Source organism: Sparus aurata, chromosome 21, assembly GCF_900880675.1.
Source record: "Sparus aurata chromosome 21, fSpaAur1.1, whole genome shotgun sequence".
NCBI classification, from domain to species: domain Eukaryota; kingdom Metazoa; phylum Chordata; class Actinopteri; order Spariformes; family Sparidae; genus Sparus; species Sparus aurata.
The window spans coordinates 14,877,441-14,898,265 of record NC_044207.1 but is presented as its reverse complement, the minus strand read 5'-3'; the positions used below and the strand labels follow the sequence as shown (position 1 = coordinate 14,898,265).

The window sequence follows — 20,825 nt, the reverse complement described above, 5'->3', positions numbered from 1 at the left end:
TATACTTGACTGTGCAATATGAGTTCCAAGTGCGTCTCCTACTGCAGTTACTTTTGTTGTGCACGTAAACAATAGATATAATAGAACATTGTTTTAATATCGTTTTGCTTGCAAGACACTATTTAGAGCCAGCGCACTTCTGCGCCCGTCGGGACAAATTCCAGTCAGCAACAGTCCTTGGATTTAATTGGTTCAGCCTTTAAAACTATTATCTGAAATAATAATCGAACTAAATTATTTAAACTACTAAACTGAAGATCCTTCAGGACTGTGTTCAGCAGTTTGAACTGATGTCGCCTCAGGCAGAATTTTCCCCTCAGCAGGTCTACCTCGTTCGGAGAAACAGGAGCTGCTGTTTGGCGGCCAAGTGTTTTCCAATAAATACTCTTCCGACTGAGCTGCATTTATCTGGGAAACATCACCATAAGATTCATTCTTACTCCATCTGAAAACATCGCACATTAATAGGTAGGAAAGTTTGGCCGTTCTGAGCTGATGAGTCACTCTGTTTACAGTCATCTTCAAATGATTCAAATGAACGAGGAATCAATGAGGAGCAGTAGAATCGAATCATTGTGCAATCTGCAGTTGATTTCTAATTGAAAGTGACGGCTTTATGAGAGGACGACTTGTCTAACAATTTCATTTGCAGACGGAACACAGGCGGAAGAGAAACAGCCAGTGGGTCCATGGCAAGCAGGAAAAAAAAAAATCTATGGCGGCCTGCCAGCTTACAGTAACAAACGGCCCAATCACTGCCTCTCCTCTCTCCGTGTCACACCAGAGTTAACACATAAAATCAATTTCACTCTCTCTGCAGCACCTGTTGAGGCTCCATTACCGCACAACTGGTGAGGTCAGTTTTGACTAAAAGCTTTGAACGCCGTCACACAAAACATCACTTCTTCCCTTTGCACAGGGTCGTTCGGCTGCCAACAGTACTTTGTGTGACACTAAATTGTCCATTTGGAAAGTCAGTGGAACACAATATCCTCCTGTCTCACGCGGGAAGGGAAGAAAATAAGTGAGAGACAGGCGGGGAGACAGAGAGAGAGGGAGAGAGAGAGAGCATCCCCTTAACTGCCTCACTGAATCATAAAATCCTCCGTGCTGGTTGAATTATCACTCCTTCTGCCGTGTGTCTGGGGTTGTTTATATTCCAACTCCTGCTGTGCACAGGGAACACGGAGAGGATAAAAGGCAGGATTTTCACCGCGCATTAGGTAAGAGTGTTTGATTTGAGGGGATAGAGGGAGCTCAGGTTGAGCTGAGTGGAAGGGAGACGTAAGGAGGAGAGAGGTGGCGGGCCCATCGAGGCTGACATCACTCGAGACCGAGCAGTCATGCCCGGGGCAACCGCATCTAGTTTGTCATCCCTCCTATGGCCTCGCAGTCAGACAGTAATCACTCACCCTAGAGTCAGAGAGGAGACGACAGGCCTGTATACAAATAAAACCTTAAGCAGAGGAGAAACTGGGCGCTGCAGCCCAGCCGCCCGCCTCCGCGGAGACTCTGCAGCCTGCTGGGTATTCTAGGCAGGAAAACATAATGGTATTCACAGCACAGAGAGCCCAATATGGATTTCAGCATAGAAATTCAGCCATTAAATCCAAACTGAGGCATTGGAAATGAATTCCAACAGGCAGTCCGCAGTTATGGGAGGCTGTGATTGGCCAGCGCCGCTGTGAATGTGAATCTAGTTTTCAAAGTTTTTGCAGGGACGTGGACATTTTTCATCCTAGCATGGAGGAAGGTGGAGGGGGGTGCTGATAGTTGGTGTCTTACTTGCAGTAGGTGTCATTTATCATGCCGTAGATATGGATCTCTTTGCACATGTCCATGGCGAGGATGAGCGTAAACCAGCCGGTGCTGAGGTAGGAGCCGGACTGGATCCTGCAAAACACACACAAAGACATCTCTTTGACTCTAACAACCATTTGGATGAAACAATAATACATTTGTATCAAGATAAAAATATCCATAGCGTGTACAGGACTTGTGTGACCTTTGTACTCTTGTCTCTTTTGCGCTTGTAATGCAGTTGATCTGAGGGTTAAAATATTTCAAACAGCTGTTCTTATTGTAGGTTGCTCTGGATACAAATCTCAGCTTGGGATAAAAAATGCAAATTTAAATGTAAATGCATCTCCAGCACAGTGAGACAGCCCTCAGGTACGAACCATTTGTCTGTCTCACTGTAAGATTCACATGAGTCGTTTCTTTGGTATTAAAAACACCACTTGCAGCCTTAAAGGATAAGTTCACCCGAAAATGTAAATTTCTGTCTCTTTCTCATCACCCCCATGCTGAAAGTTGAAAGTAAAGTTTCAAAGCAGCATTCCCCTAAACAAAGTTAGTGGCTGCAGACTTAGGTTGCTGGGAAACTAGCAATATCCAAAATTTCACGATATTTTCCCGCCCAAATATCACAATAGACGATATCATTGTCACTCCGGCCAAGCGGACCACACATTTGTGGTTTTGCCCTGTTTAGCTTACAGCAAAGACAACATGCAGCCTCATTCAAATCACTTTCCTCCCACTCCAAACAGAAAATACCGCCACACACGCCAGCACGTGCATACAGCTTCGTCGAGCCGATTGAGCTGAAGTCACCACCCAAGTATCAATGCACACTGCCTCCGACAGCTCCGTGTGCATTTTCTTTTCAAAATTAAAGCCTAAAGATGACGTAACAGCCATTCACTATTCAACATTGTGTAAAATATAATGTATATACATATATCAGTAATATTGCATATCAGCCCATGCCTATTTAAAATGTTTTAAAAACAACCCCGACGAAACATAAAAGGGCTCCATACAGCTTGTGCAGCATGATCCAATTCTCTTGAAGCCTTGAGATCACAAATTGACTTGAAAATAGGTTATTTACACCCTTTAGAAAGCCAAAATCTTCGCTGTAGCTGCTAAATTAAAACGGCTGGGTGAGTCGAGGGTGTAGATCACCTCTTCTCAAATCAATTTGGGATCTCAAGGCTTCCGGAGACTTTAATAAGGATTCAACATTATTTAAGTCTGCTGCTACTTCAGTTACTTCAAAGAACACTGCAACCTTGTCCTGTTGTGAAGCTCCAGAAATGTTTTTGTGGACTCCAAAACTAACTTTCCATCGGCATGAAAGCGAGTAGATAATGACTGAACTCATCCTTTACTTGGTTAAACAGGTTGTAGAAATCCAGTATACAAAATGTTCAAAGGCTGAGTAAAGAAACACACTTCATTGGGTTGTTGAACATCTCACAACAACAAGCCGGCAGCAGTACACATGCCGTCCCCTGGGAGCGATGCAGGAGCCCCCGTGGGCTAATCAATAACAACCTTCACAATCCTTTCATCAGCGTCAGACCTGTGGTGTATGAGTGATGATCTATCAAAGTTTAAAAAGCTTTGATCATTCTCAAGCACAGAGCGCACAGCCGAGATGCATCTTCACTCGAGGTTTTGTCGAAAGCAGAACAATAAACTCAGAAGTGGGTCATGAAACGTAGACCTGCTGCCCCCACAGGGCAGGTGGCCCCGCACTCCCGGAGGGCCCCCCCCGCCCCGCGCCTTTCAGCAATGCATAACACTACAAGGAGTCTTAGACCTTGAATAAATTAAACAGAGTGCACAGTGTGATACTGATAATGAGGAAAAAATAGTCGCATCACCACAGCTTGAAACAGTATCAGCACAGAGATTATGGAGGGCCACAGGTGTCGAGGCCACTCTTTGGACAACAAACACAGCAATTAATAAATACTAAAATATATATATAAAAAAAGAATAAACCAATAAATTACACTATTTTTTTGGATCCTAAAATGGATGATAAGGAGGAGGATTAATAAAAGATCATTAAAAAATGGGTCAAATAAAAAGAGATTTATGAAGAGAATGACATCAATCAATAATAACATCAATACAAATATTTAAAAAAATTTATAAAGGGTTTGATACAGAAATAGGTGCTTTTCCATGTATTTATTTAACTTTTATCAGTTTATGTGGAAAATCGTATTAAATCCTATTTCTAATGTCCAATCACAAATCAATTACTGTAATGCTTTTAAACCAATTTTAATACTCTGGCTCCCAGCAGAAAGATAAAAAATAACAAAAAGTGGTCCCCAAAAACAGCAAATCACAGTCAAAAGCCCAGCAGAATTTACTGGAACACACATAACAAATATTTGGAAAAGCAAACCCTGTTGGCTGATCAGCATCCAGCCATTGTTCTCAGCAGGTACACTGGACAGCTCCTGAATCACTGGCCGTTCCAGGATCAGGACCCTGGACAGCGCTCAACACAAAAGCTGGTTCACAATGTTCTAAATCGGTTTCCTGACATTTTGGTCTCATGATTCCTTAAAAACTGACTGTATTCCGAGTAGAACGGCACTCAGTACAGCTACAGAGTTTCAAGAACATTAAAAAAAAAGACATATATGTATTTTTTTTGTTTTGTTTTGTTTTAGATTTTTTTTGATAGATCGATATATAGATATAGTTATATATCTATATGTACATATATATAGATATATATGGTCTAAAATGATTGTTTTGTTTATGTTTGCATATGTTCTGACAGTTATAGCCATTGGAATCACATGGTATCCGTGTTTTGTCAGAGGAGTCCTGGGAGTTGCCAGTTTGTGGAAAAAAAACCCAGCGTACTGTTCTGTCCTAACATTTGGTATTTAGTGTTAGAAACATTAGCCAGTGCAATAAACTGGCAACCATTTGAGGGGTCAGATGATGAGCAACGGTGAAATGAAAGGCGGAGAAGACACATTTAGGGAAGTGGCTATATGTAATCGATAACTTTAAATCTGGTAGATCTGGAACTCTTTTTGGATCTGCATGACTCATAGATACCAGCCACCCTCACGCAGTTTGTTTTTTTTCATAAGATCCATGCACTTTGCCCTGAGAAATTGATGAAAATGTCACAAAACAACAAAATCTCGCCATACGTTAAAGCATCAAAAGTTAATGGGGTCGATTCTGGGCTGAGACCCATTGTCCAAATGAATTTCTGGAAAAACCGATCAGTAGTTTTTGTGTAATCCTGCTGACAAACCAACTAACCAACCAAACAACAAACAAATGGACACAAGTGAAAACCTTAACTGCAATGCAACGATTAGAGAAAGCAGAGAAATGTTTTCTCTTCCGTCCTATCCTGTTATTCATCTCTTGACCCATGAAATTTGTTTTGCGACTCCTATTTTGGGAACCACTGTTCTAAATGACCTCTACGACAAAGCATGCGGATGCTTTAGGCTGTTGCTGATCTACTTATAGTCATTACGCCTTGGAACAGCTAAACAGGTTATTTCAGATGAGTAAATTTCAGTTCTCCAAACAAAACTGGAACCATATCACAGACTAAAACCCACACAAAGCTCTTCAACTCATTGAAATCATTCAGTTTCCACAGTGTTGTGTGGTAAACACATTTTATTTTGTTGTGAATCAGACATAATTAGATATAAAAAATACTCCTTTCTCTCATATTGTTGTGCAGTGAACGCAGCTGGGATACGACTGATGCAGGCCTGAATGATAACTAGGGGGTTATTTTCCAAACAATTCACGGAGCGGAAACATAATTTCTTGCCTCTTCTCTAATGTCAGTTGAAAACAGGCAGAGAACACTGTTTTCAAATTACAGAAAATAATTACTTGTGATTACGAGCTAATATTAACATCGACCTTATTAAAGCAGAAAAGGGGACACGGCAGGGGTGGATGACGGCACTGAGATGGGTCAGGATAAAAAAAAGACGAAGAGAAGAGATTTGCATTGCAAGGCAGAGAAAATGTTGTAGTTGAGTTTAAAATCTTGACCTTTAATCTGAGAGACCTCATAAGGCCAGTGGCTATAATCTGTCAGGTTTGTGTAGCAGCTTCTGAGTCGAACCGAAAGCGTGGACGTTAGAACCAGGCGATGATTCGTTCATTTTCAACAGGTTGGATGGCTTGATTCAATGACCAAGGGTCCAATGTGACAAATGCAAAGTGAAAACATAGATCCATATCATCATTTTCAAGATTCATCTTTATTTTTAAATTCCCCTGGCGTCATGTGTTACCTCGTCTGTCCGGGCTCACCTCCTTCCTAAAAAGTTAAACATTGCCAGCACCAGGTAGCAAGAACAGGACGATGAGTATATTTACTCCCTTCTCAGGAATAAATCAGCAGTGTGGAAATATTTTGACTTTTGAACAGGCCCTCTCACTCAGCAATCCGCTTACTTGTCGCTCTTGCTCATTAGCTGCTCTATATAAAAAAAGCGTATGCAGGCTGGAATTCAACCAGGTTGTTCTGTCGGGAGGTACAGTGACTTACTTTGCCAGCGCAAAAAGAAAAGTTATAAAAAGACATGAATATGTAATAAGTAAAGCTACCAGCAGAGGAGAAAGGCTAATTTATGCAATGCAAAAGACAGTGTTTTGTCTCCTTGTTAAAAATGTTTCATGTGTGTTGGTGGAGTCATTTTAAAGTCAACTTTACTGATAATTATTAAAGGAATCTTACAGATAACTGATGTAATACTGTTTTGTAATGAAACTTGTAGTGGAAGTATGAGTCATTTACACACAACATGCAAATAAAGGGATCAGGTTTAAAAATAATGTGATTCCCCTCAAACAACCTCTGTGCCTGCACTATTTCTTCGACATTTGCCCCATCTAGTTTGCTTGTCTTCCTGCTCCTCCTCTGCAGACTGTAATCCTACATCATTCTAACATTCTTCTTCTTCTTTTAAAAGGTCTGTCTGGAAATGATGGCTCCAGTGGTTCATGAGCATTTTTGTGATGTAAATTATGATTTGCTCGCAACGTTTTACACTTAAAAAATGATTTGACTGTCAGCTATGGATAAAAACTATTATGAAGTGTCACATCCATGTATTTGTCCCAATAATCTGTGGCGTACGGTTAAATGCTGCATATATCGTATTGCCATATATGTTTCCAAACAGCAGTAATAGAAAATCTGGCTTGGGGTAAATTATAATTATTGCTATTCCCATTGAGCTGGACTGTATCAGCGTATCAGTATCTGATGTGCTGCTTTTTGTACATATTGTCCAACATATAGATATCAGAGTTGTTCTACCTAATAATATTGGTATCGGTTTTAGATACTCAAGGTGAGCTCTTATCATTGACAGTTCAGCTGTGTTCTTCTTCCTTTTGTCAGAAATTAACCTCCGTTGCTGCTGATTAACAAGTAAAATGTGTCATACCCTCCTGTGCTCGTGAGGATTTGTTCTTAAGATGTAGCGACAGTGAGTAGAAAATGATAAAGTTTTCATGAGCTAGATCATGGTTCAATTATTCTTTTTTACCACATGGCCAGAACCAGGGCTTTAGAAAATATGCTCCTATACCAGTTAACAAAAACTGTCCAATCTTTTTTATTTATTATTTGGAATATTAGCTGGCGGAGGGATGGAAGCGTTCATATCTGAAATATCTCAAAAACTACTGGATGGAGTGCCACAGAATTTTATCTAGATGTTCATGGTCCCCAGAGGATGAATCCTACTTTGGTAACTCTCCCTCCAGCACCACCATGAGTTGTCTTAGCTTGAGTGAATTACCTTTCCAATTATTTGATGGAATTCATGCCCCTGTCAGAATGAATTATAATAATGATTTTAATAACTCCTGAACTTTTCACCTCAAGTCATCATCAGGTGAAAATTCTAACTTTGAAAAGTTACCGTCTCCACTCAGAGATATATTCACAGGACCTGTTCCGGCTATCTGTCCCACAAGTCCATCCTGAAATAGAAAAAAGGTTTGTATGCTTCTCCTGCGGCTTGGAATTAGTTGTAGGATGATTTGGTTCCGAGGCAGCTGGCCACTTCAGGTGTTTTTAAAAATAACTGACATAAATGCAAGAAGGCTGTAAATGCTTTCATTGATTGCCCATGGTTGATCCAGGACGCTATGACCCTGAGTCTTAATTTGTGTAATTTATATGCTGTAATCTGAAACTTTAGCCAAGGCAACAGGGTAAAATGTTGGCACTTTATGTTCCTGCAATCCATTGATGTGTTCACAGCTGTACATGTCAGGCTACTGACCAAATAACCACTGCAACACATACTGTTCACATGTGTGTACAGCATTGTAGCTGTTAGCAGTTAACATTGTCACTGTGAGGATGTTAGCATGCTGACTTTAGCATTTATCTCAAAGTAAGTCTTTCCCCAAGTATGGCTTTACAGCACTGTGAGCGCAGTTTAAGACTCATCTTATGTTATTGCTCTGTGATTTACAACCCAATCAGCCGAATAAATGTTGGCAGTGTATGTTTCTGCAAACCAAGGATATGTTGAAACTCTACTTTCTTTGTGTTGCAACTTATTTAGGTTCCATTTTCAATTTTATGTTGACACAGTTTTTTCCTAATTCTTAGGAAAAGATTCTGTTTAGGCAAAAATAAAACTGTTTTGGTCACCACAAATGTGCCACTAAATTGTCCTGCAGTCTCCTTGAAAATATCAAGCTGTGTCACGCTTACGTCATTAAAACGTTGTCACTGGCTTGGCTGCTGGTTTGCCCGTGGCTCCATCACTATTCCTGTCACCTCCTCATATGAGAGTCAGGTCACAAGCATGTAATGTGAACTTGATATGACACGTTTTGTAGAAATATAAATATGGCACACAGTCTTCGACACGTGCAAATGTGAGCAGATCAGTGTTTTGTGGAAAAGTTCCTTTTTTTATCTGGCGACTGGGCTGTAATATTGTATAATACTGTTTCTTGGCTTAAACTTAGTCATTCAAAAATATTAGAGAAACCTTAAAAACTATATTAAACTGTTAATTATAAAAAAACCCTGTTTCAGTGGACTAAAACAAAAGTGCAGAGGGCATCAGCAACTGCGACCCTGATCGGCTGTAGAAGAGCTTGCACAACTCCCATCTGTTTATCTTTGGTTTTAGAATGATCATTTATTAGATAAGTAAATACGGCAACTCTGTGCGACCACACCAAAGCCAAACCCTTCAGCCGACTAAACTAAAACATTTTCAAACATCCACACTGCTAAGATGTGCGTTTATGGCCCCAAGTGCTCAATGTAGCTGGGCTTTTAGTTTTGATAGCCCACCAAACTGTCGCTCACACACAGGCACTGGGGTTGTCGGGAGGTGAAATTAAAAAAGAAACACAACAATTTGTCCTAATAAGGGAGCGGAGGAGCACAGACGGGAAATGGCACATTATCACTGATACACAGCTCTGCAGCTCGCAGCCGTCAGAGCTGTCAACACATCACTATTAGCCTGCATTATTCATTAGCCATTTGCCACTCTAGTAGTAGACACACATACTCACACACACATATACATATATTCACACACACATACACCGCATCCCCAAACGAGCGCTGAATGTCCTGGAGCAAAAAACCTTGCTGGAATAAATAAAAGTGGGTGGGAACTGCTGACCTGATAACTAACATTTCAAAGCAGATGTATGGGAGTGGAGACCCAGAGCGGGCGGCTGATAGAATTCAAGGTCTACAGCAGCCAATGCGTTTACCTATGGCAATTATTATGGGACAACTTTGCAGAGAGGATGCTCTCATTGTGTGGCCAAATTAAAAAATTGATAAGACGCGGTGTGAAGCTGCTTTGACAGGCGACAAATAACACACAGAGCCGGAGGACAGAGAGAATGCAATTTGCTTGTTGTTTTTCTTTTTTAAAAGCACTAAAACACAGCCTTTAAGTCCAAGATGGAAAATAAAGGTGTCATGAGGTCTGACTCAACCCTGTCTGGCTTTATACCCAGTCTCTTTCAGTCCCCACTGCTGAGGCATTCCTGAAAAATGAAACATAATAAATTGTGTTTGGGCACGAACAGAGGTGGGTGAAGAAAGACAAAAATGAGAAAGCTCAGTTTAATCTGTCCTTGCTCTCTCCCACACACAGCTGAGACAAGTGAGGCGGGAGTGATTGGGGCTGACGTGCTAGGACGCTGCGGCGCTACCAGCACTTGGAAATGAAGGGTGTTTGAGAAATGAAGTCAGACACCCTGAGCAGGGTCTAAGTAAATAATCCCCCAAGTCTGACTGAGCTGGAGCTTATTGTGCTTTACCTGCCGAGCGCCAGAGGCTAAGAGCGATGGAGAACTGCCCAGGATCTGTAAGAGTCTCCTCCAACGCCGACTCTGTTCAATAACTCGCACTTGACATTCACAGCAGGGGAGCTGTCCGTGTGTGCGAGAAAATCCGCCATGACGACCGGTTGAATCGAACCGTGCCTTATAGTGCCTCTGCAGCTGCACAAATATGATATGACACCTGTCAAAAATACTTAGTGGGATATAACTCAACTCCATTGTAAGAAGTTGATCCTTAATCTGTAAGGATTTCACTCTGACTTTAAAAACTGTTGCACATCAAACAAAATCAATTATGATACGATATGAGACAAACACTCACGTAAGCAGTCACCTGCTAGAGGAGCACCGGTTCTTATATGGACAGTTCAGCTTGAACTGTGATGTAAAGTATTAAACACTACACCACACAGGCATAGTTTGACATTCTCGAAATACACTCATTTGCTTTCTTACTGAGTAGTAGATAAGGGGACTGACAACACTCTTACATCTGAATAAGAAATAATAATTAATATAATATAATATAATATAAATAATAATAATAAAAAATATGAAGGCACCGCGAACAGCTGGTTTGCTTAGCTTAGCACAAAGACCGGAAACAGTTGGAAACAGCTAGCTTTGTCCAACAGTGATAAAATCTACTCACCAGTTAGTGTTCATTCCATTATTGGGTATTGGGAATGCATTAAAGAATTTAGCAGCTATTTACTAGCTGCTTATTATTAAAACAGCACAATATTCACATTAAATATGTTGAGGTAAATGTTGAGTTAATTTGAAAGAAAGTCAAATACATTATTTGATAATTACTTCATTCAACCTGTGTTTTTTACATAAGATACTAAGAAGATAAATGTTTTTTTTATGTAATCTGACGACAAAAAAAGACTAAAATGACTGAAAAGATTGTTAATTAAAACAAGACTAAAATAGTTTCAGTTTTCTTTGACTAAAATAAGACTTTCCAGACTTTTACTCGACTAAGACTTGACTTGGAGGTAACAGGAGTAAATGACAAAATGAACACCACTACGAAAGTTCACAAATTAACACATGCCTTGTTTTTACAAAAACCAAAAGAGTGCAAAACAAGAATGTGTTGTAGTGTGCCGTACTTTTTCTTGGCCACATGCTGTGGCTTGAAACTTCATAGATATAATGTGTTAATTAGTGAGCTTTAGAAGGGCTGGCAGGCGGATTCTGTTACCGCTAAATGAATGCTAATGTAGCTCTGTGTCTGCTGGATATGTTAATAAGCCACTGTTTGCTAGCACATTCACCATATCAACATTTACCAGCTGATAATATGTTAATGTTGTGTTCACAGCTTATTCCATTGGCCCCCAGTGACTCCGAAAGGTCAATTAATACTCAGTTTTCATTTTCTACACTTTTTATACTTCATGCAGACTCGTCGTTTTTCACAGTTAGTATTCATTGGCTGGTTTGAGAGATAGCGACTCCCTTCATTTTTACTTTCATTACATTTAATTTAATTTAATCGGAAAGTCTCTTGAGATACATTCTCCTTTACACTAGAGTTACAAAAAATTAATTCATTAATTCAAATTAAATAACTCCCAGACCTCTCTTTAATTTCAGCTAATTAATATGTATTTAGTATCTGTCTGTTAAAGAAAGTCACTACATTTTTCAACCAGGGGCTCTGTATTCATATGACTTGGTGTGTGAATGATGGGTGATGATGGATACATTTATCTATATATGTTATTGATTAATTTATATTTATTATAGTGACTCCTGCCGACCTTTCCGTTTAGCCTCCAGCTAACACTAATAGAGATTAAATGATTTCATCTTGAAACAAATCATTTTATAAGACATATTCACTGTTTTACCGCCGCGTCTCTTACAATTCAAGCTGATGGTAAGAAGTATTTTTTGGGCCTCACATGATGTTATGATTACACAGCTTGGCCACTATGAATGTTGGCTTCAAAGCATGACGCACTTCCTGGGGGCTTGCAAGGGAAGTGTGAAGACTGATGGGCCATTATGCTGAAATCCAACTTCATATTAAGTCCCTGAAATTAATTATTCTATATTTATTCAATATTATATTTTTATTCCTTTTTTCTGTATTTAATGATCATTTTGTTTTACCCTTTACCTGTGTTGACTATATTTCATTGTATGTTGTATTGATGTTTTATGTCTTATTTTATTTGTTAAGTGTCTGTTTCAAAAGGTTGAAACTGAAATTACTGTCCTTACAGTTTGTAAATTAAAATTTTGCAGATACATTTTTAAAAAGCTTATCAACCACAGTTATCAAAAGGAAAGGAAAAAAAGCAAAAGTACCTTTAACCTCACAACGGTGTTCTACGGAGCAGGATAATAATTTTTACCCTTTTACGGTCTGATTTTCCTTGACTGCAGATCACTTTGTAACACAGTATTTGAAAGCGCTGTATAACTTATGTTTAATTTTTAACATTGTGCCAAGAAGCTGTGAGCCCTCTGTTCTTTTCAGCCAGGTCACCTTTGTGCTTGATGTGGAGAGATCCAGACCCTCCCACACATCCAACATTTCATCGTGTTAACTTCAGACACCTGTAGAGAACATTTCATCGGACCAAACCAAGTCTACCCTCCTCTCTCACAGGAGCAGGTTGAGCATTATTTTGTTTATTTCTCTCTTAATCTCTTTATCTTTCCCCTCTGTTCTGCCTCAAAGAAAATGCCACTCGAGCAGAGCTTTAGTTCTCGAAGTTTCTTCTACCATCCAACTGTTGAGTGCGAGAGCTTCTTCACCTACGGTTTTAGAATTGATCCAAGAAACATGAAAATCAGACTCGCCTGCATCACCTCTGCTCCTCCTTCTCCCGGCAGGATGTAGCCTGATGCAAATGACTGTTTGTTATTAATTGATTACTTCATACAACAATAGGCTGCGAGACGAGCCGTTGTGTTTGCCCACGGGCGAGTTCTGTATAGAGGAACAACATGCCGTGACTTCCTGTGTCTCTGAAGCAGCTGAGGAGCCCCTGGGACAACAGAGTGACAAAATCCCGAGCAGAGCTGCGGGGTGAAAACGGGGCTTTTGTGTAACATTTTTCTTTCACAGACCACGAAGCACAGCAATTTATTTTAATGATGTGAATGAGCAATGCAGCCGCGTTGGCTTGCTGAGGCGTTACTTAATTCTGCCGGGAGGCAATATGTGGCATCGGGGGTGACCTCCACAACCCGCATTATGAAAAAAACAATTTGCTTTCTTCAAGTCTAGTTTTGTTTACTTTTGTACCAGTATGTGATGCTATTAATAACCAGAAGGAGTGTGTTACCCCTTGAAGAACAGACGCCTGTTGATGCAGAAATGCTCTGCATCCAAACATCACTCGAATGTTTTGATGATGTAAGGTCAGAAAGAGAGACAGAAAGTTTTCCCTCCAGTGACTCGCTTGAAAATCATCTCTTAAGTTTTAGGCTACATTTTTGGCCCAACATGTTTTTGTTTTGTTTTCTTTGTTTTTTTAGTAAGTGATGCAACACTAGACAAGTGAGAGACATGATGGGAAAGACACCAAGTGTGACATAAAAACAAAAGACATTGCAAAGCTGGAGACAGTAAGAAAAGACAATACTCACACACAAAAACTGTGTGTGCGTGTACGTGAGCGTGTGTGCATGTTTGAATTAACTGGGATGGCTGAAAGGGAAAGTGCAAAAATAATAAAGAGATTAAGCTAAAAAGAGAATCTCCATTCTTCTTCCTAACTCTCCTCCCTTCCTCTGGCACAGACATTCAAGATGGCCAAAGACGGAAATGAGACGACTTCTTTTTTTAAAGTCTTGCTTTAATCCTTCATCTAGTGCCACCACCATTAATTTGTTCAATACTTTATCAGCCTTGGCTGTACTTTTGAAAGGAGGTGAGTAGCAGCTGTTGCATACTTGAGCTCAGATCAGACTAAATATTCAGGATTTAACTACAAAGTATAAGGATGTTTCAGGTAAAGGTTGCAGTGGTGTCAGCTTGCAAACACAATGACAGAAGTGTGACAGTTCACTGTGTTATAGATAGATACACAATTGTAGAAATGTACCTCGATGAGAGGTCTAACTGTATTTGTTGTTAAGTTACAGTTTAACATAACATCGTTGCCAATAATGTACTTGAAAAAAGACAACTCTTCAATGCTTTGGAAACATTTTACTGTCAAGGTATCAAATCCAGCACAGAAAATATTATTTCCGCTCAGTGTGAAATGCAGCATTGGTTATATACACAACGTTCTCTGTTTGTTGTCTTCATTATGAAATAGTGTCTCACTTGATCTCAAGTTCAGGGTTGTTTGAGGTCTGCGTTTCGTATGGATTAAATTTTGTGTTTTTAATTTAGGTATTTTGTAAGTCACATCTCTGGCAAAGAAAATAGCTTGCAGGCTAACTGTACAGTTCAGTCTTCCTCTGTTCAGTTTGAAGTGCTCACACTGTTCCATTGTATCAACCTCGATGTGACAATGGAGGTGTTTGCACACAAAAGAATCTGGTACTGCCCGATTCAGCTCCCGATGAAATAACCTCCAAGGATGATTCAAGACAAGTTGACTGGACTAAAATGTAACTTCAGTTTTTTAAAGTTGCTGCTGCACACATGGATCATTTTGGTCACGTTTAGTACAAGTTACAAGTGTAATCTGTTTTCAGCCCAGCTGCCAGGATGAAATGCTGGCAGTTACTTTTCTGCAAACCAGGTTCACGTTTGTAAGTGTCCTAGGCTGCATACCATGTTGACGTTTCTACAGAACATGTCAGGTTCACATGACATCTCGGGAGGTGGAAGTGATGGTGGTGGAAAGACGGGTGAAGAGGCTGCAAAAGCCAGTGATCACTGTTTGAGATTGCATTTAAACATTTGTGAGCATGACATCACAGGACTGAGTGATGAAGTTACATATTGGTCCTGGCAGGAGTCGTAGCATTTCCCCACTGGCCGTTGCACTCTCAGAATTTACAGCGTAAGTTATTGCACGCTGACAAAAAGAAATACTCTGCCCTCCTTGGATACTGCTGACAACATAATTGTTTGACCAGACCATTTTATCTACCCGTCAATGGTAAGTTGAATGTTTTGTTTGAATTACTGTGCTTTAGTTTAACATTACAATGTCGCAGCATTGATGTTGACAGAACTTCGACATCTCCGCGATATAACTTTTTCTAACACGGCATAATGTCATGTGATCTGTTTCTTCAGTGCAAGCTAACAAGAAATATTACTGGGACCAAACAAAACACTACACATGAGTATCCAATATACAGGAATTCAAATCATAAACTCTACCACCCAGTTGTGATGGAACTGCAAAATCCCGGCTGTAATAGAAAAATGGCATTTGTGCCTAAACCTAACCGGATCATAATCACAGCTCTGTCAAAGCATAAAATATCAAATCTAACATAAAAATGCAACATGAAGAAACATAAAGTTGCAGCATAAAGAAATATAAAATTGCAACATTTCCACGGTCTGCAGATAAGTACATTTCCAACTTTTAATCTGATGATTGGGCTGTTATTTTTTTATTTTCCCATTCAGGGAGTGTTTTATCCTCATTCTCAAATCATTCCCCTCATTTCACTTTCTTCCACAGAGTATAATTACACATCCACTTCACAAAAACAGATGATGGTTTTAAGATGTTTAAAAATGGAACTGAGGGATTAAATAACAGGAAAAGCAGAAGTAAAACCTCCATCCTCCACTTTTTTCAAACTTTTCTCTATACAGGAGTCGAACAACAATCAGCAGACGCAATCTTAAAGGATCGAGCACCTTCCAGCCAAACACACCTACCATTTAAAGAGAGAACAACATTGTTCCAATCAACACAAGTGTGAGTCCTTAAACTAATGCAATCAGACTGAACAAAGAAAGAAGCTGCACTAAAGAACCAAGAAGTCACAGCGAAGAAGATAATTGAGCCCTAACCGTTACAAAAACAAGTGGGTTAGATAAATAGTTTTCTCAGCCGAATGATTGCAGGAGCAGCTGTTGCCCAAATTTCAACCCAAGGTTCTCCTGAGGTTTTCTCTCCTTCAGGGTCTACTGTATATATGTACTATTCACTGCAATAAAACTCACTGCACCCCCTCAAAATAAACCAGGTTTGTATCTTTACTGTGTCTCTCACAGTAAAGATACATACAGTGTAACTGCTTCTATCTTCCTGGCATCAGATTTCCTCTGGAACGCTATAAAACTGTCACTGCCCATTTGTCTCCGACTGTACTGCTCAATGACTTTGAAAGATAAGCCTGCCACATTCTAGACTTTTTTCTTATTGTCCACAAATCCCACGAAAAGACCAGAACCAACTGTGATTCGGTGTATTGTCTGTAGAGTCAAGATAGATAAAGTACAGACAGATTTATATTTTTCCTCTCTGCTACACGCCTACAGTGTTAAACTGTTAAAAAAAAAAAAACACCAATGTTCTTCCTATTGTAATGAACACGAGAACTGTGATGATTAATTTTGTGTCAATCCCACATACACCGTCCTGCTTGGTAAAAACCACCAACCTACACTGGAAATAGACAACCTTTTGCCTCCATTTATCATTCTGAAGTAAACACTGATTGCACAGTGTGATGGCTACAAAGAATGACATCATCAACGCATACATTTGTTCCCTATAAGCTTCTTTTTCAGAGGCTATTCGGTTCAACACCAAGCAGGATTTATCCAGGAACAATTAAGGTCTAATCTCAACATCAAGTTGCATTTCTCCATTCCATCTGCCTTGCCGGGCTCTATTCGGTTTGAATCAGCCCAGCACAGCAGGGATTAGCATTTCCATTACAACAGGGCTACCTGACTTGTCTTGTCTCCCTGCAGTACTGTGGAAAAGTGTACTCAGAAAGCTGTTCTAATTCAATGGCAAACAGGTTCATTTTCTATACATTTTTCACAATGAAAGACCTATATTATTTTTTCATTATTTAAAAGCCCTTGTTAGGAAGCAACAAAATGAGGAAATGTCTGGTTTCTACCAGCAGTATCTTAAAACAACAGGTAAGATTTGAAAGGTAGAGCAACAGCGAGTGAGCGAGCAGCGAGTGTGTGACATTTTACAGCTGAGGGCCTGGAGAAAGAGGGCATTTAGCAGTAAGTTTGCAGTTTAGCAGCAACATAATTGTACAGTAAAGGCCTCAGTTGTCGATGAACAAAGGCTGCAGCTTCTCAAGACCGATCTGAGGTCTCCGTAGAGTTGTTTGATTACTGCTGGTAAAAGTGAAGGGGTTAAGCACAAAAAGCTTCCGCCAGGGAGGAAAACACACATCTCCTCTGTTCCCTGAGTACGGCCTGGACTCAGAGCAGAAGGCTGACACACAAAGATTCAGTGGGAAGCTAAAAAAAACTACTGAGAGCTGAGCACATGGCCTTTTAAAACTGCTTTTCTCTCAGGTCTCCTGCGCACACATGAGTTGCGTCACCCAACACACACTTGTTTGAGGGAGAGGCAGGGAGGGGCGGGTGCCCTTTGGCCATACTCCAGAGAAGGTCCATCCTGGGCATGGCTCGACGCAGCCAAAAGTGCCAGTGGAAAAACCCCAAAGGTAGGGTGTCTGCCATTTGCGTAACCAAAACAGGAAGAGGCATTGTTTTCTCCAGTCACCGTCCCCAGGTTATGGTGGAACAACTGGATTAACTGTTGACACTCTACATTGCAACAAGAGTGAACAGATGGGCGTTTACTCAATGGAGAGCGCTCCGGTGTTGTGTAAAACTCTGTTCCCTCACTGATATGTGTTTCCTGTTATCAGCAGGACTTTAGACAGACCAACGTTCCTTCTGCTAGATCAGTAAGAAACAAAACCTGCCTACTTAATATTACAACTGAATGTTTTACTTTGCCTTTTCATGGCACTGAGATCAGGGTCTCTCAGTCAAACTGGAATTCTTGGGGTTGTTGTTTTGCTTTGGGCAGTAGCCAGGCTGCTACCTGTTGCTTTGTTGCAAACACTGCCTTTGTGAGAAAAGCACTAACAGAAATACCACAGGGAAACTCTAGAAAGGGGGTCCTTGAGCTATCACTCCTCCCACAGTACATGCCATGCTACATTGTGAATCGTTCTCTTTGTCTGGGTTTATCTTATATTGCCTTCGATGCAAAACAAATCCCAAAAGACAGTTTGTACGATTGCTTTCTCTGTATCTTCTGATATGTAAAACTCTCTTTTCTTGGGAATAAGTCATTTGTACTATAGTCCTTCAGGGCCTGATGATATTGGATTTTAGTCCCTTGAGGACGTCTTTGTTTCCGCTTCAGTGGCTGTTTCTGAATTTTCTCTCTCTCTCTCTCTCTCTCTGTCTCTCTCTTTCTGTCTGATGACCCCTTTTCCTTATTTCCTGTTCACGCTCGGCCTCTGCTCCTCTGTGTTTTTATCACCTCTATCCACAATTTCTCTCTCTGACCCTTTCAACTCTCCTCTTCCGCGCTCAATCTGTTCATCCGCTCTCTCTGTCCTGACCCTCTGTTCCCTGCGTTCTCCTCTCCCCTGAGTTAATGGCCGTGTTGTCCTCCTAAAGCAGATGTCGATATGAGCGCAGGGAGAGGACGGAGAACAGAGGGCTGGTTAAAATAAGAGGACAGGGAGGCTCTGAACTCCCCATGTGGAGGCTGATGTCCCTTCAAAACAGACGTGGCACTACTGACATTTTGCGCAGAGCATTTTGTAGAGTGAAGTACCCACTGAATACACTCAGTACACTGAGTTTACCGCCACAGGAGTCAAATTTTGCACCAGTCGTCTCAGTCCAGGAGGGAGAGAGACTGAGGACTCCGACAAAACCACAACATGAGGACAGACTGGAGTGGAAAGACCTTCCCTGAAGTGTCCCAGAAAAATGTCAGAGCATCAAAGCGGCTGATGATCATTATACATTTATTCAGCTGCATTGTTGCCACACTCCTCAGCCTGTTCTGAAGTGAGAGTTCACTTAGCCTGAGCAGCACAATATCTGCGTGTTTGAGTTTGTTATTAGACTGTCAATCTGATTAGGCTTTAATTTGTGGTATTCAGCTGAAGTAGGTCAATTGTTGGAAGTTAACGCTGGGTGGTCTGTGAGGTTTTTTATGCAATGGTTAAGTGGTCTTAGGTCTAAAAAAGTTTTGAGAAACAATTCCAGAGTAAAATGCAACTTGAATCAGCCAACAGGCCAAAAATTGGGGGTCTATCAGTAAAATGTGCCTCATTAACATAAGGAATTCCGCAGTCGTTTCACCCTGCTGCCATCTGGCAAGAGATACAGGAGTATGCGAAGCTGCCGTAGCACCAGACTACTGAGCAGCTCCTTTCCTCGGGCTGTGAGATTCCTATAGTCATGTTCAACACTCTTCCACAGACGTGTCTGCACCAGGGAATGTGACTTTGTTGGATTCTCCGCTGATTAGCAGTGGACTTTTTAAAGAAGAACAGTTGGTGATGAAGCACAGGTGAAGCATCATGTGGAACACGTAGATCACTCCTCCCTGTTTTAAAGTGACTGATGATAAAAAAGTGTCAGTCGGATCCTGGCGAGCGCTGGAATATCAATTCCGTTTCTGTATACTTAACAAGTCAGTTCACATTTGAGATAACTGATTCTGATATGATGTTACTCATAATGACACAAGTGATGTTTTTACGCACATCTTACTTCTCTCATGCTTACTTTATATCCAGGATTCTTGTTTGCTTTATTCCACAAGCAGCTAATGTCTCAAAGTTAACTGCGTTTTGATGGTTTTCATTTTGATCTATTTTTAAAAAAACACCACAGAGAGAACAGAGACTCAGACGATTCAGAATGATAGTCAGACAAGGTGGAGAGCTGCTGCATCTCCCCCCGCAGAGTCTCTGTGCTGTTGGCATGATCCGAGGCTGCAGTGTTCACCGACTCTCTGCATGTGGAGAACAATCCAACCTGCCCCACAATCTCTACATTTGTCCCTGCAGCATGTACAAAAACCCCTACAAACACCCAAATGACCGACCAGATGGTGCAAATGACGAAAGCCAGAAAGCAACATATTTTTCCCTCCTCTCGGCCTCCCTCCTGCATCCTCGCAGCCATCCCTCGCCTCTCCTAACATGCAGGGAGCTCACGGCGAGGGGTTTCCACTGATCTCCTCATCTCCGCCTGGCAACCAGCACTTTAATAATTCTCTCAGTGCAGAAGAAGGCATCTGATGCTTTTATGCCGACCACCACCCCAGCAGTTTTCTCTCATTAATTTCGCAGCACCCCAGTGAGTCTGAGGCAAAGACTTGGAGAAGACAACACACTTACATCTAAATCTTTTTTTTTTTTTTTCATTTGGCTCTAGGAGAATGTGTCTGCGCTGTTTGCTTTACAAGAAACATGTCTCCTTCTATTTGGGCAAAACAAATGCACGATGACGTCTGACCTACCTCTAGGATGGCATTAAACCCTTTTTATAAATCAGGAATCAGAGTCATTCAGTGTTAGATTACATGTATTACAGTGCTGCATATTGCTTTGATAATACATAACAATTAACTCAGCTGCCAGGTACCATTACCTTTGAGGAAAAGATCCAAAGTCTACATTTTTTTGAAAACATTACATTCTTATAATTTTCTATAGCCCTTAGGAGATTAAGATAATACTATTACCATAGGATA

At 40.7% G+C, this 20,825-nt stretch overlaps 1 protein-coding gene across 1 annotated transcript in view; it reads right to left on the bottom strand.

Moving 5' to 3' along the window:
* Positions 1-20,825, bottom strand: part of st6galnac3 (ST6 (alpha-N-acetyl-neuraminyl-2,3-beta-galactosyl-1,3)-N-acetylgalactosaminide alpha-2,6-sialyltransferase 3) — a 90,349-nt gene that overhangs the window by 6,892 nt on the left and 62,632 nt on the right. The window contains exon 4 of the mRNA XM_030402566.1: positions 1,786-1,893. Coding sequence (XP_030258426.1) covers positions 1,786-1,893 — 108 coding nt within the window. The remainder of the gene's footprint in view (positions 1-1,785; positions 1,894-20,825) is intronic.